Raw genomic sequence first — 26,473 nt, forward strand, 5'->3', positions numbered from 1 at the left:
GCTGCTGCCTCCAGGGCTAACCTGGCTTGGGATGCCTCAAAACCAGGGAAGCATAGCTGACAGCCTAGATGGGAGCTGGGCAGCAGGGTTCTTTTGAATAGCAGGGTGATTGGTGGCAAACACCAGAAGTACATTTAGTGGTCTGTGACTCAGTGAGTCTGTGGCACTGCTTGGTGCTTGCAAACCTCAGAGTGTGGAAAGACAAGCATATGCAATATCCTTAGGGAAGCAGTGATGATTTTAGCCACTTTTAGTATATGCAATACCCAGAAGTTCCCTGTGATGCTTCAGTTAATATAAGTGGGTGCTTTAATTATCTATCAGGGTGTTTAAGCTGACAGTTTTGGTGTGAAGTTCTATTTCTCTGAGAACTAAAAACTTAAACAAAATTTGCAAGGAGCTGTTCAAGTTAGACTTTTAGTATGTGTGTATTTTTTGGAATCCTTTTACAAATAAATACAAGAAAAGCTCAGATTTAACATAGTTCATTAGAGTTTTATACATGTGGAGAGTCTCGGGCGCTTAGTGAGAAACCAGTGTGACCTTGGAAAGCTTGTGGTGGTGCAAAACCCCAAGCAAACCTGGGGGGAGCTCTCTTGGGTGTACCCTGAGGGACTGGGGTTGCTCAGTTATTTAATAAGCCACTATTTCTAAGATGTAAACATTGATATGTTCTCTTCTACAGAGATGAGAATATGAAAGGAAATATTGAAACAGACAGTTATTGTAAATAAAGGTTTGTTTGTATCAAACTATAAAAGCTTGACAAAGCAGGTGCTCTGGAAGGAAAAGGCAGATTAGAGAGGAATTGATTATGATCCTGCTGTTCCATGATAATGCATGTATTAATTTTAATAGTATGTCATAATTTTGAAATTTTTATTTCTAGTTAGGAAATAAATTTCAGATATTTAATTATGCCTGCAGTTCTCAGGAATAGATTAGATTATTAGTTCAGTGCTCTGAGCAGGAGACAGTTGGTGTGTTTGAACTTTGCCAGCCAATGCTGGCATTTCCATCCATAGAGAGAAAATTGAGGAATGCTGGTAAGAGCTGGGGGGTGCTGGGTGGGGATCTGAAGGTGCTCTTAAGCAGCATTTGCTTGAAGTCCTTTGGGACTAGGCTGCTATATATTTGCATTATTTGGTAGACTGAGTTCTGCTCTTTACTGTTCTTGAATTTAAGTGCACTCAAGAACTGAGACTACAGCTTCTCAAAGAGCTATTACCAAGATTACAGTTCTTTTCAGTGATGGCAGATGGTGTAGCAGGGGGGTAGAGAGACAAATTTCAGCTTTGGGTTGTTCAGGCTGGCTTTAGGGAAAATTCTTCATGGGAGGGTGGTGTGGCATGGGAGCAGATTGTCCAGAGAGGCTGTGGGTACTCAATCATTGGAGGTTTGGCATAGATAAGGTCATGGTTGACCTGATGCTGCAGTGGCAGTAGGCCAGTTTCAGGCAGGTGGTTGGGCTAGATGACCTTTAGATGTTCTTTTCAACAACGTTTCTGTCATTCTAATAATTTCAATATTACCTCCTGCTAATAAAACCAACATGTAAAATATCCACTGTACTACATTTGTAGCACCAGGAATAGGATTCATGTGGAATAGGATTAGGTAGATACAGGTCTTGAGTAACTGCATGACAAAATAAACCTGGTTTTTTTTTTTTTCCTTTGTGTGTTGTTACAGAGTTTAAGGCAGCAGACAGAGCCTGTACTGGGAGATTCTGGAGACAGCTGTACTAAAGGAGCAGAGGGTCATATGACCACCACCTCTCAGAGCCTAGAAGAAATGGCAAAAGAAGAAAGGCAAGAAAACCCATCTGATCTGGTTCACCTGGACATCAGGCAGCTCTCAGACCAAACCCAGCAGGAGGAGAAATGCAACAGCAGCAGTCTGGGAGCTTTTAATGATGCACCAGAAGACACGGTTAGCCCAGGGGGTGCAAACAGCCCAGCCAGCTTCTGTGAAAGTAAAAACACAGAGATATTGTGCAAAAAGGAAGGAGAGGCGGGGCTAAGATCTGCAGAGGGCTCTGGGACCGTATTTGATGAGGACTGCACTGTGAGCCCGTGTGCAAGTGTAAATGGTGCTGTAAACCTTCCATGCTCTGGAAATACAAATGAGGAGGCTGGAATGACATCGGCTGGAGTTGTTCTGGATCAGGCTGGCGTGAGCAGCACAGACAGTGCCCATCAGGAAGTGCAAACTGCTGAGGAGCTTGCTGCCAGTGCTGCTGCTGTGGCTGCAGCTGCAGGTGAAGCCCCAGCTCCCTCGGAGGGCCTGGATGTGGCCATGGGCCAGACTGAGTGCAGGAACTGTGCCGGGGCACCTGAGAGGGCTAAGGGCCAGCGGCAGGCAGAGGATGGGCTGGCAGAGCCTGCTGAGAGGACTGCAAGGCTGAAAGAGAAACACCCAGCTAAGGAAGAGTCATCCAGCACTGCTCAGCCCTTACTCAGTGGTTTCAATGGCACTGCGTGTTCGGATGGGGAGGATGCAAATGTGGGAGTGGTACCAGCCTGTGACGGTGCAAATGCAGGTGGTGACATTGGCAGTGTCTCTGTTGACCTTTGCAAGACCAGCAGTAACAAAGAGACTGATGTGGAGTCGTGCACTGCTCAGGTAAATGGTGACTTCATGGAAAGCCGGGGTGATGGCAGTGTCACAGCGAGGCAGGAGGTCACTGCAAGCACTGCAGGAGCACTGCCAGCAGTGAATGGGGTGAAGGTTCCTGCATGCACATCAAAACCTGCTGCTGGTTTGGAAGTCCCTGGCAGCAGTGAGAGTGGGGAGCAAGAGGGGCTGGTGGAAGCAGGCTGCACAGATGGAAAATCCAGCCTGCCCTCACTGGAAGACAGTGTGGAAACTGATGGCCCTGATGCTGAACCTGCAAACGGAGATGTTGGTGGATCTAATGAAGGTTGTGCAGAAGCTGCACATTGCCAGGAGGGTGGTGAGATCGCTGACCCTGGGGCTGCAGCCATGGAGAGCAGTGAAAAGGAGCCAGTAGGAACTGATACCAGCAGCTGCAGAGATGGAGGAAGCACAGATCCTGCAGGCGGTGGTCAGGAAGTTGCTGCCTGTGCCCCTTCTGCTGCTCAAACTGGTGTTAAAGGTGCAATGGGCAACAGCTCCAAACCAGACACTGCTCAGCAGGGTGAACGTGAGGAACGTGAGCCTGCATCGCTCCCTCCAGAGGATGTGAGTGCAGGCCTGGCAGAGAAAGAGCCTGCCCAGGCTGGAGCAGAGAAAGCAGAAAACACTCCAGAGCAGGAGGGGAGGAGCAGCAAGGTGGAATCTCCCCTACCCAGAGGAGAGGGGCCAGCTGTGAGTCAGGAGGGAGATGCTGCAGTGGCACCTCCCGGGCAGGAGGCAGCTCTGCAAGGTAATGACCCTGGATCAGCTCCATGTGCCAAGGGCTCAGACTGTGCCGAGGATAATTTAATAGGCACACCCTCTGCAACTCATAATGAGGAATCTAAACAAAACCAGGAAGCGGTGGCGGCGAGGGCAGGCTCGGCAGAGCTCGCCTGGCAGCACGGTGAGGAGCATGGTGGGGTAGCTGCCACCTGGCCTGGGGACCATGCTGGGGACAAGGGCTCCTCAGGGCAGGGCCACTCGCAGCACGTTGAAGGAGGCAAAGGTGAGCCTGAGCAGGAGGCTCATGTGAATGGCAACGAGCAGGTTTTGTCAGAGGAACTTCTTGCTGCTGTTGTGAAACCTCCCTCCTGCAGTCTGGAGGGGCCTGTGGTGGGCAGCAGCAGTGTGGATGCTGGGCTGGAAGCGACACACCAACCCAAAGAAGATTGCAAGGCTGCAGTTGCAGCAGAAGGCACCATGCATGGACCTGCATCAGCAGATGAGCCACTGTGTGCAGAGAGTGACCCTTGTCCGAATGCTGGGCTGAACCAAGAACAAGAACCCGCTCAAACCCTACAACAAATCTGCCCCCACAGCAGCACTCACGAGTTAAAGGACGCCTCAGAGGTGGGAGCTCTGAGTGACACCTGTGAGGGTAAGGAGGTGCCAAGGCAGGTGACAATAGCCCCAGTTGCAGCGTTTGCAGAGCAGCAGGAGGACACAGAGAGCGTGCTGCCCCGGGCAGCGCTCCAGCCCATCGCAGAGGAGCCCACGTGTGACAGTGACTCCAGCACCGACACCGTCTGTCCAGCTGGGGACAGTGACACTGCCCTGGCAGGGGCTCAGGGGGAGGGCTTGGCTGAGCCCCATGGAAAGCAAAGCCGAGCTGTACCTGCAGCGCCCTTCTCGCCGTGTTCCTGCCACCTGCAGCCTGTGCAGTCACTGGAAAATGTGGGAGTGAAGAGTTTGGTATCGGCTAATGGTGCCTCTTCTCTGGATAAAGTTCCTAAAATGGTGAAAAGTTTTGATGCAGTGGTTTTTGCAGCAGACACACCTTGTTCCCCCGAAGTATCTGCTGCAGAAAAAGTGGGGCTTGAGCCCCAGACTGCAGTGGATGCCAGAGCCAGCCTTAATGGACAAATGGATTGCAGTTCCTCGGCAAAGAAGAAGAATGTCAGCCTGGCAGTGCAAGGAGCTGAGCCTGTTACAGGTAGGAAAAATCAGTTGGTTTTTTACTTTTTAGGTTTTTCTTTGTAGGCGTGTCTCTGTCACGTCATCAGCAAAGAAAGGAAGTAAGAGCTGGATGCTTGTGTTGGAGAGGAGGTGTTTGAGGTTTTTCTTCTGGGAAACAAAAAATTTGTAGTTAGTTACGTATAAAAACTTCCAATTCAAATACATGGTGCTTGTCTGGCACTGGAGGTAAGAACAGAGCATCATCTCCTATGAGTTTGTACAGAAGAATTTCTAGCACGTAAATCCTCGCTGGAGAAGAAATGAATGGGCTTTTGAGCTATTTGGATTACTTTATCTTAAAGTTATAAGCTCTGTGGGCATGAGGGTTTATTTCCTTGGTGTTACCCTTTTGCTTTCCCCCTTTATTTTTGCTGGTGTGGAGCCAGTGGGGACAATGGGGCTCTCCTGGTTTTCTTTGCTTGTCGAAGTGAGCCAGCTGCCAGTGTCCCTCTGAACTGCCCGAAGCTGCTTCCTAATTGGCAGCATTAGGTCATTTAGAACAGCCAGCGAGCCCTTCCCCCGCTGCCTTTTCCGGGCTTCGGAGCTTTTTTGTCAGGCAGAGCAGCTGGTGGTGTTTGCCAGTGCATTTCAGCAGTGCTGGAACTTGGGTGATGAGTTTTACTGGCTCCTGTGGGCTGGGAAGTGAGACTGGCCTTCCCCGTGGATGAGTGGTGATGGGAGAGAGCAGTGGGACTTGGGGGACAGCATAGAAGCCTCCATGCAGCAGGAGCTAATGGAAAACATCACCAGGTAACTCCAGGAAGGGAGATAAAGGGGTACATGGAATGAAAAAGAAATGGGTTTGTTGCTCCAGCCTGGGATTTAATGGTAGGTGAATTTGGTACTGAAGCATGGAGCTAATCTGATCTGTGTATCCCACCTGTTCAGGCAGCTGTTAAATGGAAGCAGCTGAACTTTTTCAGTTGCCATTTTTTCTTTGCTCTGAGAAAATGATACAGTGCCTCTCACTTTCCAAACATCTAACAAAAAACAATCAAACAAGGAATTTAAATGATTTAAAGAAAATCTGCCATGATATAAATTGCGAAGTCGTGAAGTTATAAAGCTGTTTCACTGCTCTAAGGCTGAGAGCTGCTAAGTGCAGAATGGGCTGATGGTAGAGAGTTTATTCTGATATGTGACAGCAGAATAATTGAGGGCAGGAGGGGAGGAGGGTATCAGTGCAGGGTGCAGCAAATAAATTTTTTGTGGAATTCAGGATTTTTAGGATGCTTGTGTGTCAAGAGCTAACCAGTAAACATGAGTCAGGAGATCACTAGTACATAAGTAGACAGATCTAAAAGTGGATTAGAAAGCTGTTTTCAGAAAGAACCTGTTTTAATACTGTGTTGGTTTGACAGTTCAATAGATGGGAGTGGCTGTAAGTCAGTACTTGGCTGGGCTTCTTTTCCTAGGGGCCTCTGCTCTGCTGGCTCTATCTGTACAGTCCAGGTCTTTACCTCTGGTTGGATTCTTGGAGCCATGACACTGTCTAGGTGAGGTTTGAACAGGAAAAGGGACTAGACAGTCCAATAAGATAGTAGCTAAAGTAGGAAAGTAATGTTAAGTCATCATTCCGTATTGGGATGTGGAAAGGGGAGGAAAAAAAAGGAGGTGATCCTGTTACTGATTTAAAATACATAAGGATTTAGGGCTGAAGGGTCTTGGAATAAAGTGGTCTGACCTGTCCTTAAGCAGAAACTGTTCACGTGCAATGAGATGCCACACAAAACAAAATTTAAACTGTAGTATTTTCTCTTGAAGTACTTTAGGATTATTTTGAATCAAAATTTTGGGGAAGCCCAAGTGAAAAACTGGCTTTAAGAATAGGCAAGTGACTGCTACCAATCCAAGCTCTCTATTTGGAATATTTCTGACACTGATCTCCTATAGAGCACCATCTAGAAATCTGATATGGCAGTAATTCAATAGAACTGATTTGTTGTTTATAATTATTACTGTGTACACTTTTCATGTTGGTGTCTAGCCTTGGGTAGCATGTTTTTTATAGCAGTTCGGTGGCCCTTCAATTTTTTTTCTGCTGTGCCTGTTCTGGGGAGTTTTCCCTGAGGTCTGGATTTGTACAGTGGATTTTGTATCCGTGCTGGACTCGTCAGTTCTCAGGATGAGTCACATCTTTTTTTGGTGGAATACAATAAAACCTTCCCAAAGGAAGTGTAGGTCACAAGGCCATTTCTCAGAAACTCGTGTAGTCAGAGGGGTTTATTGTCATGGTAATTTATCAGAGATGTAATCAGCTGATAATTGCTGTTGCCATTACTCCAGATCATTGAGGTCTTTAATTTTTTTTATTTATATTGTGAAGCTGCTCCCAAATATACACCTGTTTATCTCATTGCCTCTGCTTAGTTTCCGCCTATCCCCAAAACAAAGACTTCAAAAGGCCAATTTCCTTATCCAGACAGGTATCTAGTGACTGGTCACAACCCTGAGGAAGCTGATGAAGGTAGATCCTGCTTTCCTGAGGCATCTCCTCCTACTGTTAGCTTTAGACTCAGAACTGCATTACTGCTGAGTAATGGGTTCTGGAAGCACATTATCTGCAAGTCAGGCAGGTAGATGCTACTCATTAAAAAAGAAAGGAGTTAGGTTATGAAATCATACCACAGTAGCCTGGCTGGGTGAGAAGAGAAGAGATGCCATGGGTTTGTGCTGACAAAACACCTTGGAGTAGTTGCAGTTTCTTGGCAGAAACCAAACCAAGCAAGGTTAGATTGTAAGATTGGGGGCTGCCATCTTAAATAACAAATACTCTAATTACTGCTCCTTAGCTGTTCTCCTGGCAGAAATATCTCCTGTAGATCTCAGCATTTCAAGAAAATATTCCTTGACAGAAGAATATCACCTTATGAGTCTTCACCTCATTCTTATTGGTGGCATTTTCCCTGTGGAAAAGCTCTTGGAATGATTTCCTTCCCTTGTTAGAGTGGCAGGATGAGCAGGTAACAAATGTCACTAACAGTGCCACACGTGCATTAAGAGACACTATGCCCAGAGACCTCTGTGACAGCTTTATAGTGCTTTTCCTTTGGGATATTTCTTATGAGAAAGTTAGGAAGAAGTGACAGAGTGAAAAAATTGTCTTGAATTTCATCCTGAGGGCTAAATATCTTCATCCTCCCATTTCTTACCCCGCAGGGTGAGCTTACTTCTCCCATCCTCAGTGCACCAAATGTTTCTTACTTGCATGTTCTGTCTTTGGATCAGGATCTCAACCACGGTGGCATTGCCATAACCCTGAGCAGATTTCCCAGCAACTGGATCTCACAGAAATTTGTAGCATTATCTCTGATTTTTGAGTCTGTCCGCAAATTCATGCAATCGAGGCAAAATCATTGCAAAACCAGATGGTCCCAAAAAACAAGAGTAGACATTAAAGGCAGTGGAAAACCATTAGTTACAATTGTTAGGATGATTTCCCCATGAAAATGGGAGGCTCCTCTTGCTAAATGCCTGTAGGGTTAAACTCACTGCAAGCATACGTCGCCCTTAAGAAGGCGTTGTCATCCATCCAGGGTTTGTTTTTAGTAGAAATGAGAGAGGGAGTGGGATTAGAGGGGGTTTTAGCCCTGACACAGCCACTCTTCATCTGGGTGGCTTTGGTCAAATCACTTCACTCCCCTGAAAGTGTCCTGTGTGTCATGAGAGTCCTCAGCTTAGGGATCAAAGAGAATGACGATGTTGACTTCCTGCCAGAGAAAGGTAAGCAGGGGGAACCCCTGGGGAATGGTGACTAATGAAAACTTGGCTGGGCAGAGGAAGCAGCTGGGACATGAAATTTGTACAACTGTGGTGGTGACACCATCACAGGAGCGTGGAGAAGGGGAAAGTCAGCTGGGACTTTGTAAACTCCAGCAGCAAAGGTTTTGCTTTCCTAGTCCAGCAGGGCGATTCTCTCATCCATAAGGCAGTGCAGGTGGGTTGGGTTTTTGCAGCTTGTGAATTTTTTTTTTTTTTTTTTTGCAATGCTTAAAATAGATACTGAGGGCAGACAAGGCTAGTTTCTTGTGTTATCTGTGGGTTATGGTAAGGAGAAAAATAGCAAAAGGTTTGATTGTTTATGTAGATGAATGGGAGCCAAGAAAATACATGGAACAAATACCTGCAGATGTGCTTGACCTCATCTACAGGTTGTCAGGAATTTCACCCTATGCTTGCTGCTGTTTCATTGTTTCCTTCCTCCCAGATAGGATAGTTGTTAAAATGAATAGTGAGGAAGCAGTGAAGTCAGCAATGAAACCAAAATTTGGCAATCAAATGGCCTTGTAGGGGTTCAAATAGACTTGTTGAAGGGCCTTGGGGGTTGGGTTTTCTTTTCTTTTTTTTGGGGAGGGGGTACTGGTTTGAGTAAACAGAAGAATATTAGTAGCAATGAAAGAAGTTTGTTTTAAATTACCTTTGTGGATCTTCTGTTTGCACAGGGATGTTGGAAATGAAAACTGAGGACGAGGTGGATTTTCAGAAGGACGGCGCACAGGAAGTGGTGAGTGCAGGTGTTGTCACCTTGTCCTTTGCTGTTCTTTATAAAGAAATGCCACTGCTGCTGTGACCTGCTGGTTTCCTTTCTGTAGCCTCTGCAAAGCTGAACAATGTCCAGTGATATTGCTTTAGCCTTTTAAAGACAGCCTGGGCTTTTCTAGCCCTTGCATTTTCAACCACTGGATTCAGGCACATTTGTGTTTTCTCAGCCAGTCACAGAACAGATTGAGCCAAGAGGTTCCTCATGGGGCAAAGTTGTACCTTGCACAAGATTTGTGTATGATTTGACAAAAGCCACATGCTGGAATGCACTTGAGGTTGGTGATGCTGTGTGGGGCCAGCAGCACCTTTAAGGTCCCTGCGCTGCCGCCGCCAGGGTGGTCCTGGAGAGTCTGTCCATCCCTTCTGGTGCTTTGTGTTTCCAGGGAGGTTTTGGCAGAAGGAGCCATGGCTGTGGTTTATGTTGGTGTGTGCACAGATCCCAAAGTCTAAAGGCATCATGGGCTGGGAGTGTTTGTGCCTTAGGTGGAAGAAAAATGAATAATGGGAGGATATATAGGGATCAGATGTGGGGAGAAATGTCATATTCCTCATGTCAGTGAAACAATATAAAAAGGTCATGCCAGGAATCCATTGGAATTGTATTTTATTACTTGCCATATTTAAGACTTCTCTGTGATTTAAAAAAAAAAAAAAGGTTGCTATTTAGCTTTACATGAACAGAATTTTCATTTAAAGCACCACTAATGCAAATTCTGCTTTGTCAATAGCTGTGGGTTTTTTTAGTCTTACCTTTCCTAGATGGATTTGTATTTGCTCCTGTATTTTATGTAGGGTTTCATGTTCCTGAAAAAGCATTTTGTAAATGGCAAATTGATGGCAGCCTTGTGTTGGAGCACGTTGCCTTTGAGCAGCTGTGCTTGTGTCCTCCCCTACCATTATGAAGCTGTTAAAAGAGAAAATACTGTTGGGATGAGTTTACAGTGCAGGGTGGAGCTCCAAAAATCTTTGCTCATCATGCAGTAAAGCTCTTTGAGCAGCAGAACAGTCTTGCCAAAGCTTGTAATAAAATCAAGTTTATTATGTTTTTAACAAGTTAAGGCTTAATTTCTGTAGCTGTTTGCTTGGTGAGTTAGCAAGGAACTAGAGAAAATAACTTTCCAAGCCAAAATTTGTGCTGTCTGATATGGAAGTCTTTCATTACTGGAATGTGTGAATAGGATGCTACTGAATTTTTATTTTTTTTTTACTGACCCTTTATTAAAGATAAATTTCCTGACCAGTACTTCCAAATCTGGTAGTGAAGTAAGAAATCTTTAGAAAATGTAATTTGGGACACAGCCTTTTACTTTCGAACAAGGAGAAAATAATAAAAAAACAAAGTTTTGAATTTAGCTTCCATTTTGCATGTTTTACAGGCATTTTGGGTTTTGTGTGTGTGCTTTCTTCTCTTCTTCCTCTCCCTCCCACCCTGTCAAACACCTCTTTAGAGATCTGGCTTTTCCGAGGCAGGAATGGGAGTGCCAGGGGAATGGAAAGTTTGCTGCAGGACTGACCGGGTTTCCTGTTGCTACGTTCAACAGAAACAAAATAACAACTGCACTATATTAAGGTCGTTTAAAAAAAAAAAAAAAAAGAAAAAAAAAACCAACCGAAAAGGAGTGGAAGGCTTATAAATAGAGTTTAATTCACACATGTGGGCTGGGTCAGAGGCGGCCGCTGAAAGCCGCCATCGCGCTCTGTGCCTCTCCTGCCACATCCTGACTCTGCTTTATTTAGTGCTGCTGCTTTCTGTAGCCAGGAGTCTTTGAGCTGCTCATTGCCTTCTCATTACAGACCATTTTGTGGTTAGTAAAGGTGGTTTTCTTAACTTGGTGCAAATAGAAGTGTTGTTGCTTGCCCCTGGTCAGGAGCTGCAGGTATTTTGCAGCCTCCGCAGTTTTGGATCGTGGGAATTATTGCTTACTCCTGTTTTATGGGTGAGAAATTTGCACACTGCTTTTCATAAGCACAGGTTACTTTAAGAAAACAGTCTTGGAGTTTAAAAAGTGCAGTTTCTTGTATAGTTCAGTCAGGCTGAAGGACAGTAGCTTGAGTACTTCGGAGAGAGAAGGAGGAAAACTCTTTCTTCTAAGCTGAGTTTTAAAGAATGAAAAACTGTGAAGGATTTTTACAATTAGCTGGATCTGTGATGCCAGTGTTACAGATGTGAGATATCACACTTTCTCCCACAGTCATTTCAGAAGACTCTTGCACATGTCATGGAAAAGCTGCTATTAAAAAATGTTTAGGAAAATAATGGTCTACAGAATTATAAGCACTAAAGAGAAAAGAATGGAAAAATGTTTTTTACAATTAAAATGAGTTTTTAAGTTATCTATTTCTTAAATTCCAGAATCTTTTCTCAGAGGTTGTATCTGTTCACCTATAAAACTCTGTAACCAGAACTTCCCAGGCTCCTTGCATGGTGGGCAGTGGGTGCTTATCCTGATGGAGACTCTCCTGGTCCTTATCTTCCTGCTTAGTTTGGGAATCTTGAGTAGAGCTGGGACAATCACTTGATGTGATCTATTAAAATGAGACTTTAGTGTTTTTAAAATGGAATGATTTTTAACTCTGATGAGAAATTTGGTTTGGCTTCTGCATGCTGCGATATTAAAATAGTTTAAAATAGAGCCTGTGACTCCAGCATCATAAAAGTAAAGCAGCAGTTTTAAATGAACTGTACCATGATATGCTTCTCTTGTGTTGATCCCAGAAACTGGTTGTGATTCATTATTTGCTGAATCTTTGTCTTCATGTGGCAGGATGGATAAGGTTGTGCTGCTGGGTTGTCTGAGCCTGTGACTGAGAAGTTGTAGCTGGCTGACCTCAGGACAGAGTTCACTGGCAATAGCCTTCCCATTGCATTTATTAACTGTATTAGTTAGTTCCTATTGAATTGAATGCATCCTACCTTTACCAAAGGAACAGTATTTAATTAATGTCTGTGTTTTCAGAAATTGCTGAGAATGAAGCTTAGAAAACTCTTGCCCTTATATCCCTCCACTGATCCAAGTAGTGCAGTAACAATTGATAAATCAGCAAGGTCACTTTCTGGGGGGAAACTTGCAATATTTTCAGTCATGATTTGGAAGATGAAGGTATGTTTATAACACTCAGATGATATCAGGTCAGGAGGGATTGTAGGCACTTGAGAGAACAGGGTCAGGGTTCAGACTGACCTTAAGAAATTGGAGAGCGCATCCAGATAAGAGATAAAAGCAGACAGTGAGTGCTGCATTTGCAAAGGAGAAAGCAAAATTCACTTTTACCAAGTCAGGTTTAAGCTGGAGAGGGATAGGTTAAAATAAGGCTGAGGATTTGTAGTGGATTACAAATGAACCAACTGCAAGAGTTATTGCAAGAGAGACAAGTCTTGTTTGGAGCTCTATTTGAAGGAGTGTCCTCCGTAAGGTGCGGGAGGTGACTTACTCCTGTGTGGCACTGTGGAACCATCATCAGTGCCATCAGATCCACTTTGGGGTGCCCTGCTCAGAGGAAGACACAGGCAGATTGGAAAGTGTCCAGAAGGAAACAATGAGAAGAGATTAAGAAACGCGAGAAGAGATTGAAAGAACTAAATTTATTCGATGCAGCAAAAAGAAAACCATTGTGCAATCCAGCAGGCTGCCAACATGTAATAGTGGTTATTAAAGTCCCAGATTTCCATGGCAGTTTAATTTACTTATTTGCTAATTTGCGAGGATGATTTAGGCTGGATGTTGTGAAAACATCCTGTTACTATCATAAAACTGTTGCAAGGCCACCTAGGGAGACCAGGCAGCCTCCTTCCCTGGGAGTTGTTACAGATAAGAGAGATGATGCTGTCAGAACCAAGCCTCAGGTCTGTTGTTGCCCGTTGGTTTTGGTTTGTAGGCCCACATGTTTGTGCTTTGCTGAACAAGGAGAGGAGCAAGGAGCTGCTTGGCCAGAGTCTGGCAGGGTGTGCACAGGAAGGGGACTGGGACAGCAGGACTGCAGGAGATGAAGGTGGGAAGAAGGGGATGGAAAAGAGCCTATGGGAGAGAGTAGAGACACACATGACGCTGAGATGGGTGTTGGGATGGACAGTAGGTGTGAAGAATACAGAGATTTTTCCTTCCCCCAGCTGTAATCTCTCATATTTCTCTTCCTTGGAGTCATCAGATAAATGGATAAAATTCTCGCCAAGGTGTACAGTGTCACCCACCTCCTGTGGCTGGTGCTGAGGAGCAGAGTCTGGTGCAGTTCCAAACTACTGAACTTTGCTGGTGACCCAAGACAAGGGATTGTTACAGTTTTACAGGTTCCAATTCATTTTCTTAGGAATCAACTATTTTAGCACACTGCTCACCCTGAGGACCTGACAAAATTCAGCTTGTCTGTATGCACTGAAGTTCATTTTCTCCATCTGCATGGGTGTACACATGTACATACTATGGGATGGGGGTTGCAAATCCCTTTTTTTCCAAAGGGGCTGCAGAATAGCATAGGAATTTCGTCAACAGCTTGGACAATTTCAGAGCAAGTGGCTGAAGTGTTGGAAACAAACCAGAGCTGGGTCTGGTGATGGAAAGTGCTGCCTTAACAATAGGCTGTGTTCTCACCCTGCCTCTTTAAAATCACTTGTGTAACCCTCTCTTTGTAAATGTTGTCCTGTAACTACAGTAAACATGGAAAATTGAGCCAAAAGGGAGCCTGCCCTAAGCCTGGCATTAATGCTGGAGGCTGACACACACTCACCCAGCGGGTCAGGGCTTTGGGCTAGTCATCTGCCAAGCCCTTTCTCACACCCACCAGCATCCTGTGGCTGCCCCGGATGGTCAGAGCAGAGCCTTTGAGCTGTGTGAGGAGATTGTGTCCACTGGCCAGCCCTGAGTGAATTCATGGCTGGGTAGGACACATCACCCCGGCTTTCGCTGCCTGCTCTGGCCATCGCCACACAAGCTGCAGGGAGCGAGAATAAAAGCTGGGGGAAGGAAAAGAAAAAGAAACTCAAACCAGGCTGAGCTTCTTGTTTGGCCTTTACCATTACTCATGCCTTGAAGGCATTTAGACAACTATTGTGGCAGGGTTTTTTTTTTTGTCCTGCACTGAATTTCTCTGGGTGCTGCATTTCCGATGCCTTTTTATCCAGAATGCTGGTAATCCCCAGCTCAAGACAGTAGTTTCCAAGCTCAGTCACAGGATTCACGGATGTTAAGGGGCGAGGCAGGAGCATGGACACAGAGCCAAATCCCCAGCTCAGTGCAGGGATGCTGCTCCCAGGTCTGGCTCAGGGCAGATGAAGGCGCCCGCGCCGCCCCCACCGTGGCCACGGGGCTTGTGCCAGCCCCGCTGATCTCTGGAGATGGTGAGTTGATTCTCCTCCCCTTCGCCTTCCCCTTCAGCCACTGTTCTTCTGAGGCAAAGATTGCTGCCTGATACTCTGGTTTTTCATAATTTTTCTCATTTTCTCTAACTAAACATCTGGCTCTGCCATCCTCCCAGTCGCAGTGAAGTTTATTCCTCTGTTTCTTCACATTCATTGTTAAAAGCATCAAGATCTACCTGCAGTTTCATCTGTAGATGCTGTTGCCTCAAAGGCAGAGTTGTTTGTTTATTCTGGCTGTAGTTTTGAGATGGTTTAGATTGAAGACAACTGTTTAATAACTACAGTTCTGCAATGCTCACTTACGGCTTACTTCAGACAAAGGGGTTCACTCATAAATTACTTTGCATCAATGTATTAAAGTAGCTTTCAGATCCTTTTTAAGATCAGGACTCTGTTATTTTACAAGTTTATAAAATACAGACCTAACAGATTTTAAGTCCTGGTTCAGAACTTAAAATAGTCCAGGATAGAAAATGCTGGGTTTGGAGCTCTCTTCCAGTGGTTTGATACATTCATTTTCCATGCAGTCATAAAACTATGGATCCATACTGTCCATAAAATAATGGATGCTTAAGACTGTTAGTCTAGCAAAGGAATGCTGGCATTGAATATTGTACCTTATGAAGGAAAATATTGTGCTGTTTTTGAAAGGTCCAATCTCCTTTATTCTGTAGGTTCTTTTATTTGTTTTTGAAATATCTTAAAAGTTTTGTGGTGTAACTGTTGTACAGTAGATATGATTACTGCACATTGAGTTCCTGGTCTAAATATAGAGAAAGCTAAGATGATAATGTAGGTGACCAAATGTAGACTTTTGATGGAGGCTGCATTATTATGACAAATGGGTACTTTGCTGTATCAGATCACTGGGTTTTTATCCTTCTGAAGGAACTTATCTAATGCCCGTTCTGATATTTTGGAAGCCAGAGTTGACCCCTTACAGTGTAGACAGGCTGCTGTTCATGCTTTTCTGTAGATTACAGTTTTTTGCAGTGTATTGGAATTTACACCACTTTAGAGAAAAACCTTATAAATGCAATAAACAGATTTTTAATTATATTCCCATACATTTGTTCTGAATTTTTGTGAGGAGTCATGGGACAAACAGGAGAGATGAACAGGAGCTCTTGGGCACTGATGAAGCAGGCTCTAGAATATCCAGGCATAGCATTTCTGACTTTAACTGCCAGCAAAAGATGAAAAGAATGATGAGTGTAAGAAGATAAGAATTACTGTTAAACTTTTTCCATAGAAACGTGGAATCAAAGTGCCTTTCACCTCATGATCCTTTCACAGATTTCCCTTTTTGTTATTGTTCTCAGCCTTTTCCCACCTATTTTGTTTGCCTTCCCTTATTATATTATTTTCATGCAAAGGTGGAAATCTGTTTTTTTTTTCCTGCAGCATCTCAGCTGTTTCTGCTCAGTGTCTGTTTCTGCCTGGTGTTACAAACACATCCTGGTGTGGCCCAGTGTGACTCAGCTGTGTTGCAGAATGTTTCTGGGCTCAAACTGCTGTTAAAACATCAGATGAGATAAAAGCTTGGGTGATAACTAAATGTTTGCCTCTTCATGCAGCATCCTTGCACTGATCAGACTGATGGCTCTCTGGCTTGGCAGGGACATCTTTGCAGTTGTACAGCACAAACTGGTGGTGGTGGGGAGGTTTTTAAGCTTGGGGCTGTGAAACAGGAATAGATGGTTAATGTTGCAGTGGATGATTCAAATATCATAGTCCACCCAGAAGAAGGACTGTGTGATTTGGTGTCCAAGAATGTCATATCCAAAATAAAAGTTTGGGAGGGAATGGGTTTGGCTGAGCTGGGGCAGTTGCAGGTCAGAACTAAAATCCCCAGGGTCAGAGTAGTGCCTTGGTGTGTTGTGTTTGGCTGTGGGCAGTCATAGCTGTCCTTGCTGTCATAATTAATTAAAATTTTCTAGAATAGAAACTTCTGAATTTTGGTAGAAGATTTAGTCATAAATTATGCTAAAGAAGGGGTGATATCTCCAAATGACATGTACAAAGCATGGACAAGAGTGACTTTTTTTGTTGGGACCCCAGAGCAGGTAGACACAAGGGACAAGAGTTTCTTCTCTGTGCTGCTGTACCTCCTTTCCATTGCTACTTTGGTTTTTTACTGCTGTGGTCTGTGTTTTGGACTTCTGCTTTGGAATAACCCCAGCAAGGAGGCTGTAACAAGAACATAAAATGTTTTGCAATGGTTTAATAAAATACTTCATCAGCTGTATAGGACCTAGCAGATGGGAGCAAATTCTAAACCAGGCTTTCTTTTGCGCTTGGTGTCTTGCAGATAATAAAGTTCTTCTTCCACTTCTCTTTCTGCTTCACTTATACATGAAATTTATTCCTAAATAAACATGTACTTGATGTAGCAAACTTTCTGATTTTCTCTTGAGCAGTGGTGAACTTAACTGCTCCCTCCCTTCATACTTGTTGTGTTTATCATCTTTGTGCCAGTGATGTACTTGGTGAAAATGAAGGCGGTAGCTGTGCCCAGGAGACTAATCCAAAAAATAGAGCAAATATTTCTGGATTACCTTGTTTGCTTTCTCTTTTGTTTGTGTAGTTTGAAACAGAGGAATTGTTGCTATTCTGTGTTTAACCTGAGTTATGCTGCTCTCCTTTCAGATCTGCAGGAGGTCTGATGGGTGGCTTTTGGTTTCCTCAGCCTGGTTAGATATTACTTCTCCCTAAAGACTTTGCCCTGATCCCATTACAGCCACTTAATAGTACTTTCTCCTTATTTTTGTACTTAGTTATTTGGGGGTATATTCTTACCTGCATCTTTACCAATGCCACATGCCTCCCTCTCCTGGAGCATTGCCATCTTTCCCTCTGGAGCACCAATACTGTGTTTGCAGGTACCTGGGGGCTGGCTCTGCCTGTCTCTGGCTGTACTCTCCCTCCTCATGTGGTGTCTTTCCAGCTGCTGAGATAAGGGGCAGGAACATGAAGCCTCACCCCTGCTTGCTCATTAGTCTGAGCTCTGGTACTGAGTCTGCTTAGCATCAAGTGACTTGTTTGTCTTGTGTCTGAGACTATGCTTACCTCCATTAATCAAAAAAAAAAGATCATAATCCTGAACTGCTTGACACTGAACTTTTGCTAGGTTTCTTAACACAGCTGGATATACTAAGTGCCTGAAAGCAGTTAGGAGGAATATTTCCAAAACACACATTTTCAAAGACTGGAGGTGCAGTTCTCTAAAATGTTAGTTTCAGTGTGAGATCATCTTGTGTTTAGGAGCATAAAATCTCTTCTGCCTTTCCAAAATACTGTACTGATTCTTACCAAAAGCACGGAGATGGATGGGCTGTTAAAATCTACTGAGATTACAGAAGGATTCCTTGGTAATTTGCTCCACTATTATTTCTTTTTTTTTACTCACTGGCCATAACAAGGTGAGGAAACACTTACTGACCTGCTTGCCCAGATAAGTTTTAGCTTCAAATGCCTGAAATCCAGGGTTAAAACAGAGCAGTAATGTACCTTTTTGAGCCTTTTAAAGAGAATGAAGGTTGCTTACATCATGTCCTGATATTCCTACCTGTAGATAACCCAAGAGAGGCATGACTGTAAAGATTGGGGTCTTACAAAGGGAAGGGGTGGGAGAAACTCCTCCCTGCAGCACGAGCACAAATGAGTTTTAGGGCATTTTGCAAATTCTGTGTTTTAATGTGCTTTGAGGAGACATCGAGAGGCAGCTGAAAAAGCCTTTTTAGTTCATAGCTGTATATTTGGGGGACAGTGTTTGATTTTTCTTGTCAAGCCTTGTTTATTTCTTCTTTTCTGTCTTTGAGGAAGCTGAGTTTTACTTCGTATGCTATAAACGATGCAAAAAGCACCCAGAAGAGCGTAGATGGATCCTCTGCCTTTGTTATAAATCTATGTATATAGACTAAATAAATAGCTTCTTTCTGGGCTTAAAATCCTTGCAGTGCAGCAGACAACCAAAATTTGTGTCTTGGAGTAGCTCCGAGAATTCTTTAATGCTGAAATATCTCCTCTGCTTGCGAACCTGGGGCTCTCCCTCCTCTAGATAAGCAGTTTCTGTTTAAACTGGGTTTTTTTATGACTTTCCTTTTGGGCAAGCATTGGCACAGCTGACAGAGACTCTAGGAGTGCATGGCAGGGAAATAAGAAGTTTGAAGGTAAGATTTAAACAAGTCCTCTCTGTTAAAAAGAGCAAGGGGAAAGAAAAAAAAATCTGTGCGTGGGGTATTGGCTTTCTTTGGCTCTTGACAGTTTGAATGTACACTGAAAAAGACTGGAGCTCTTTAAAAGCTTTGCAAGTTGTTTTCTTCTCTTTCAAGCAAACAGAATTTAGATAGAAACATCTTGTTTCAACTAGCAGCTGAATTAAATGTTGAAAATAGGATATTTTGGTTGAATTTGTTGTTTTGGTTTTGTTTTTTTTTTTTGTTAGGCAGTCATTAGATTCACAAGAAAAGTACATTCTGTTTTTATGCAAGCCTTCCTGTGAGCAGTGCATGTTCTCTGTCTGGGAAGGAGCACTGTCTGAAGCACCAAATATCTTGTGGCAGCTTGACTCTTAAAATATATTGTGTGTTATCTTTTACAGAGGATGTTGGCAGATGTCTGGATTGCAGCAGTGAAATAGCAGGAGGAGAGGCAAGACAAACCTGGGGTTTATTGTGGATTGCTGTTGGAGGTGCAAATGGGAGCCAGGAAGATGAGCAGTGGAGGGTGTTTTAGTCCCTTGTAGGGGCAGAAAGCAGGGGGTATTTTAAGCCAGTATTTAGTGAGATTTCCTTTATTTCTCGTCTGAGTCTGGTGGGCAAGACCAGGCCTGGGGGGCATTCAGCCTTTTTTCCCCAAACTCCCAGTGCAGGGGAGGGAACAAGGTGCTGACTGCAGCCACTAAAGAAAGACCAAAGTCAGGAAAGGAGCCCAACTTTTATTTTCTTCCAGTCTTACCAACAGGCCTAGCCAAAAAAGAGCATAAAATAACAAGAGCTGTTGAAAAAAGTCAAAATTGTGTGCCTGTATCAACAGATGTTTCCATAAGCCATTGATTTTTAGGTTGGCCCAGCTTAAATACAGTATGAGGGAAAAAGTCAAAAAGGTAAAATCTTATCTAGGAGATGTTTCTCTGGTTAGGAGAACTTTATAAGCTGTCAGAGAAGCCATAAACAAAGTTGCACCAAAATATATAGTGGCTTTTAGTTTAAATTGTGCAAATATTTTGCTTTCAATAGCTTTCAGATCTTTTGCTGGGTATTTTTGCTTATGCATCTGCATTAAGTAAGCCCATTTAACAAAACCTGATCGTCTTATAAACATGGAATAATGACAGTATCCCACATATGGGTTTCATTAATTTTTGCATGTTTTGAAGTTGCCTTTTTTTTTCTCCTAAAGGCAAACTTCAGAAACAGAATAGACTAGTGCTGCATGATAGCCAAAAAAGACTAACTGAGGAATAATAACTTGGAGTAGTTAAATTATTTAACTGTTGTATAACAGATTTATTTTTTTTCAATAGAGAGGGATGCTGCATAATCTGCATTCCTCCCAGTTGCTGTTAGTTGTTTGCTTTGATGGAACTGGCATCAGTTCTGCTGATTATCTGCAAGCTTTTGTGCTCTTGAGTCTTGTAAATGTTTTGGATTTTAGCCTGAAGAGAAAGCTTCAGAACATTTTCCTCTTTCTTCCTAAGAAAACAAAACCAACCCATTCCTTGTAGTCACTGGTGAGAAATCTCAGATGCTCCATTTTCCTTATCTGCAGCACAGCAATTTGCAGCTCCTGGGACAGTCCAAATCAGAAGGATAACTCAGGGAAATTGCAGGATATAATAAACGCTGCTTTTTGACATTTTTGGTGCCATTTATCATCATCCATTGTCCTAAATGTATTTATCTATTGAAAAAAGCTGTTAAAGATATGGAAATGCATTATCTCTGGCAGGTGGGAGATGGGAATGGGAGAGGGGAGCACAAAAACTCAGCAACTAAAACTTTCCTAAAGCACCTGTATTGGCCTGACATTCCCCATGTTTGCAGGGACATTCCCTAGCTTTAACTGAGTGGAGAGGCACAGGAGCAGGGCTTGGGAACCATTATTCCAGTTAGGATTTAACCTTGCAACAACAAATGTTACTGTAGAGGGATCTTTGAAAAGCTGGTAGTGGTGTGAGGTATGTTAGTTTATAACCTTAGAATAAATATTTTATTCTTTTTCTGGAGCAGCACCAGCTATTGAGAAAATTCCTTACTAATGGTGATGCTTCCATGTATCTGGCTGTAATTATACATGTTTTATGCCCTGAAATTCCTTTTGAAAATACTCTCTAAAATCAGGCTGTAGGGGAGAATATACTCAGCATGGATTGATGTAGCAGTCCTTAATGATGGCTTTGTGGACCCAATGAATCCTTACCCTTGTATATACATCCTTAGTCCAGAGGGATGAAAGTGGGGTAAAAATGGATAAAACCAGGGCTTTTTGCACAGGGTCAACATTCTCTCCTGGGCTCTTGAGCTGTAAAGACATGTTTGTTTAATATTCTTTACAGAGGACTACCAGGGAAACGGATGAAACAGTGAGCAAAGGAATACTCATGTGGTCCTAAAGCAGACCTCCCAGGCAGGAGCTGGATTCCAAATGCCTCCTCTCAAAGTTTGCATTGGATTTCATTTCAGGTTTCCAAATGCATGGAGAGAGGGCACAAAAATATTGGTTGAATGCGGGTGTAGGTAGGAGGGTGATCTGGAGTGGCTGTTATTGCTGGGAGAGGGGCTTGGCTGCTCTCAGAGCATCTCAGTTACCCATGGGGGCTGAGATCCTCCTTCCCACAAAGCAAACAGAAAAATTGGAAGAGCAAAAAAAATGCCACAGTGTCCTCAATCCACTGCCTTCATTAGCAGCCAAGCAAAAAGCTGACCTGGGAATATGATGGGTGCCTTTGTACAGTGCTCTGCTTTCCCAGTGCTTCCCTTCCCAGATTTTCAATTACAAGATGAAAGAAAAGATAACTTTTTCCCTTTTGACAGAGTGCCTGGCCAGGACAATACACTGGGTCATGTGGGCTTCCGAAGGGCTGAGTCTTAGGGACTTCAGTTAAAAAGGAAAAAAAAAAAAAAAAAAAGAAAGAAAAAAATAAAAGAAGGGAAACTGAATCATTTTCTGGCATGATTTATTCATTTGAATGACCCGTCTCTGTTTTTCAGTTAGATTACAGTGCCTTAAACTGTAGGCATGAAAGAATGGTAAAAGTTGAATAATTTCCTCAGTACAAGATGTGTCATTTTTATATTGTCCATTAATTTCACTCACTCATGCCATACGTCATTTTTGTTGGGCTTTATCCGCCAATTCATCTACATAATCTGCTACCCTGTCTCTGTTTTTAGCTAAAGACATAATTCATCAGCTAGAACCATCCACCAGGCATTTCATGGCACTGATCTCGTGTTAAGCTGAGGCATCCTGGAGTGGCTCAGGCGGTGTCTGCCTGCTCCTGTGCCCTGCCCACAGCAGTGGGGATCATTTCAGAGCACAGGGATGTTTCCTGCACTCTGGAAATGTGAGGTGCTTTGTTTTCCTGCACAAAAACTTGAACTGATTTTTAACCACATATCTTGAACTGTTGAGGTTCAGTCTTTCTAGAATGGGTTGTTATGGGGAACAGAACATCTGTTTTTAGTTGTATAAATCTGTACTTTCTTATATCCTGTAGCTATCCCAATCATGTCAGAATATGCTTTTTTATTATGGATTATATAAAAATGAAAAACTCCTTTGATTTTTGAATTTATAAGCTTTATAGATAATGAAACATTCCCTTTTTCTTGCGTTTGAGACAATTGCAGTGATCTCTTCCATAACTCCTCTGTAAGGCAAATTGTTAGACATTGCTTGATTGGGCTTGAGCAGGCCTTCAGGTATTTGAGGGATGGTCTGTGCAAACCAATTTCAAGTGACTTGTATAATGTTTAAGGTGGTTTGAAAACTATAAATGCAATTTGGTATTTTAAATACTTTTATTTATGTCATTATCTTTCCAGATCCCCAAAATTGCAATCCTTCCTTTATAGGAGAATCATAGTAATTAGCAAAGATTATCACTCATTGTGTGCATGTAAAATTTACATGTTTATTGACAACAACTGAAAACCATAAAGGAAAACATAAACAAATCTATTGTGACCAACTTTAGTGTTGGATGAGATCAGAGAAATGAGCGTCATTTCTTCAGCAGGAGCACCAGGCTGGGCTGTGCCAGCTGTGAAATCAAAACATTATTCTCCATCCACTTGTTTTGGTTGCAAATTGTGTTATTCTTTACAAAAGTCCCCATTTTTTTGGTGTTTGACCCACTCTGTAAGTCATTTGACCCCCGTGCCCTGGTGGGAAGGGCCTGAGCACAGGAGCAGCTGACAGGAGGACACAGGGGACGTGCAGCTGAGTTGTTGCTGCAGTTCATAGCTCAGGTGCTCCTTGACAGCCTCTTTTGGGACTGTTCCCACTTTATCCACTCATGTTTTCCCTTCCCTATTTTCAGGATGTTGAAACTCACAGAGCAAAGCAACATGTCCAGTGCTTGACAGCAGAAGTATTTCTCTCAACTCCCATAACACACTAAATAAATATCTGTGGGCTGGTCCAAGATCCCACAGCATTTCAGCCAGCTAGACATCCCAACTGCAGTTATTTTTGGTAAAGGAAGAAGCAGATCTTGCAAAGTGATGTAGAGTCAGCTGAGGGGTTGCTAATCTCTTGAGTGGGTTGTGTTTCTCCTGTAGCCATTTGGGAGCTGTAAGATGGGCAGTTGACTTCCTCTGGAAGGATGTTCAGGCATGCTCTGTGGCTGACCAAAGCTTCAGCATTTTTCTGAAGGTTATTTGGACAATAGAAATTCCTGAAAAATGTACACTGAGTCTCTGAGAAATATTAGAAAAAGGGAAGGTCAGGAAGTGGCTGAAGGTCTCTCAAGGTGTTTTTATATTTTCTCAAAACACGTGCTCCATGTATCCGTGTCTGACAGCTTTCCAAGCCCTCCTCATTCCCTCATGGCTCTTTAGCTGTTTCTGTCTGGTTCTGTCTGAGCTCAAACACAGGCTGCAGCTGGACAGTGGATTGTTTGATGTTAAATTCAGCCCAGTCGTGTTGTCCCAAAGCATTGCTCCGTGAGGAAATGCCTCTCTCCAGACCTTGGTGTGAATATATGATTTAAATAGGGAAGTTTTGGGAGAGGCCCAGGCTGGAGAATAAAACTTGTGGATGATTTGGCCCAAGGATTAAATCAAACTGATGAATATGGGGGTATTTTAGGACTAGAATTGTGAAGGTTTGTTGCTGCATCACTGACCTTCCCCCTTAGAGTAGCATGGATTTGCTACAGGTGGTGGGGCACTGTCAGTGTCCCCCTCTGTGACTCCTTTTCTCTCCATGCCCTACCTCATAGGGGAATTCAAAATCACAGCCAGCCTTTTGGAGCTACTTGTAGCTTGGTGGGACACCAAGCTGGATTGTGCCATGGCCAGAGGGATGCAGCTCTGGACAGAAGTGCCACCACGACACAGGGATGCAGATGGACAGGCACAGTGGGGCTGGGTCAGCCACAAAACTCCTCTCAGTGCTGCAGTACTCCTGCAAACATGAGAAATGCTGTGAGATATCCAGGGCTCTTGACCAAGGTTTGTGGTGTGAGTGCTTGCTGTGGTCATCAGCAGCCTGGTCTGCTTCAGAATCCACATCTGAGTGTCCATCATGGTCTGGTTACACGTGGGCGCTGACCTCCCTCCCAGCAGACAGGATGGATGTGCTCTCCTTTCCAGACTGGACGTGCTCCTCTTACAGGCTCTGCAGCCTTAGAGTACAGATTTCCTTTGCCTTATTTAGTTTTAGGAAAAAAACGATTTGTTTTGTCTATTCTCACAAGAGCCAGAAATGTAAAATTTTAAAAAGCCTTCCCAGAAAGCTGCTTTCTTTTAAGAAAAGAGCAATTGAAATTGTAATTCTTCTCTCTTACTGTCTGATGAATTTATTATCACCTCGTTTTAGTGCCCAAAAGTGGGTTTTGCCTTGCTTAAAACAGGAGAATTCTTTCCTTTCATCTGCTGCTCCCTTAGTTCCTATCAGAGTCGCGGTTTAAAAAGTTAATGCGCCTGAGTATTTCTGCAGATTGCATCATTGCAGTGTTTCATAACGATATGGCAAAAGTAATTTGAAACAGATAACAATAGTTCAGTCTGTCTCAGGATAACCATGATTTCCTGGTCATTAAGAGGTCTGTTAGCGGGTGGAGGAGGAGGAGGAGTTTTATCTGGATGAGTTACAGATCATATGGCGTGATCAAGTGCGGTTGTTCTTTTTTTTCTTCCCCCTCTTTTCCTTCCCTTGAAATCCACAGTGCTGGACTTGGGTTTGGATATGAAATGATTGGATAGTTTCAAACTCCTGGCTGCACAAAGTGGCTCAGAACTTCCAGATGTTTTCAATAAGGAGCCCAGAACTGTCGCATCAGCAGCCAGTGGCCGGGGCTGCTGCTCGCGTCTCCTCTCCATTTTGAGCAACTCGCCAAAAAAAGAGAATTATTTACTTGTTAGAGTAGGTTTTTTTTAATTTAATCTTTATTTTCTGATCGTCTTGTTTCATTGTGTTTCAGAGCATAAATGCTATATACTGTCTAAACACTTGTATGGCATTCAAGGACTGCCTAAATAGCTGGACAAAAGAGACTGGAAGCCTTTGTTCTGCTCTGTCCCAGCTGAGTCGTGTTCTGTGTCTGCCTGACAGTGCCTGTGTGGATTGCAGGCTGTGTGCAAGGCAAGATTTCTAGCCTGAAACAATGCAGCAAAAGCCCCACCTAATGAGGGAAGAGGGTGATTGTCTCCCAAGGGAGAGTGTGTCTGGCACACTTATCTTCTGCTTGTTTATATTATATTTTCCCCTCCTTCCTTCAACAACAAAGTCTGGAAATGAAGATGAGATGAACTTTGGGTGTCTGTAGTCATCACTGGTCCCCTGATCTTTGCTGTGAGTCAGGAACATAACTACAGAAAAAAACTCTTGGAACAAATTAGGGATTTGGAAGCTTAAATTAAAAAATGAGAAGGGAGAGAAGGGGTTATTTTTTTCTTGGTGTGTGTTGATTGTTTCCCTCTGTGGCTGAAGGTGTAGCGGAGTCAAGGAGATCAACTGACAACCTTTATTAAATCTAGACACATAAATAAGGAGTAAGGCAGGTCATCATCTTGATTCACAGGACATGCACCAAGTCCTGGGACACATCCAGAGTCACCCAGCCTGGTGTGGGTCTGGTAGCTTCCCTGGCTGCTTCTCTCCACCTGTCTGCACCTTCCACATCAGATTTCTGTTCCTTGTTGCCCTATGAAAGCCCCCACTGGTTTACTTATGGCTTTTGGCTGTCCCAAAATGCTTGTGCATAGCACAGGAAAATTGGCCTCCTGCTGTGAAAGCTGCACATTTCCCAGCATGTCTCCCATCTGCTTTGACTGGAGATGTTTCTCATTTCCCCTTACCTGCGAGAAGGGTGAGGTAATGTGAGCCACGAAAGACTGGGTCTTGTTGCAGCTGCAAGTTGGACCCATCTTGCATCTCTGTGGAAGATGCACTGTCACAGTTAGTGATTCTCACCTTCTCTGCATGGTGGGTATTCCTTGAGCCCTGCAGCTGGACATCTCTTTCTGGTTGTCAGAGGAACTCTGTGGATCAGAGGTGAAGTGTTTTAAATGGAGTGTCTGAGCAGAGCTGTGCAGTTGTTGTTAGGATAAATCTTGGCTGGGTATACCAGCAGCTGTAATTAAATTGATTAAATCTATCTGCTATATCAGTTTTAAAAAAAAAGATGCTTCATAATGAAACATTAGAACATCATTAAGACACTGTGACTGTTGCAAATTCCTACACCTGAACTAAATTCACATACTTTGTTTATGGGTTCCTGTCTTGTAAATTTAGATTTGAGGAAAT

At 43.5% G+C, this 26,473-nt stretch overlaps 1 protein-coding gene across 2 annotated transcripts in view; it reads left to right on the forward strand.

Annotated features, from left to right (window-relative positions):
* AKAP13 (A-kinase anchoring protein 13) overlaps window positions 1–26,473 on the forward strand; it is a 208,928-nt gene that overhangs the window by 106,910 nt on the left and 75,545 nt on the right. Inside the window, exons 10-11 of one of the 2 annotated variants that reach the window (XM_077185732.1) lie at window positions 1,693–4,573; window positions 9,039–9,100. In XM_077185732.1, coding sequence (XP_077041847.1) covers window positions 1,693–4,573; window positions 9,039–9,100 — 2,943 coding nt within the window. Of the gene's footprint in view, window positions 1–1,692; window positions 4,574–5,166; window positions 5,347–9,038; window positions 9,101–26,473 lie in introns of those variants that run through there. The other variant, XM_077185734.1, reaches the window with a different exon arrangement.

Source organism: Agelaius phoeniceus, chromosome 13 (assembly GCF_051311805.1).
Source record: "Agelaius phoeniceus isolate bAgePho1 chromosome 13, bAgePho1.hap1, whole genome shotgun sequence".
NCBI classification, from domain to species: domain Eukaryota; kingdom Metazoa; phylum Chordata; class Aves; order Passeriformes; family Icteridae; genus Agelaius; species Agelaius phoeniceus.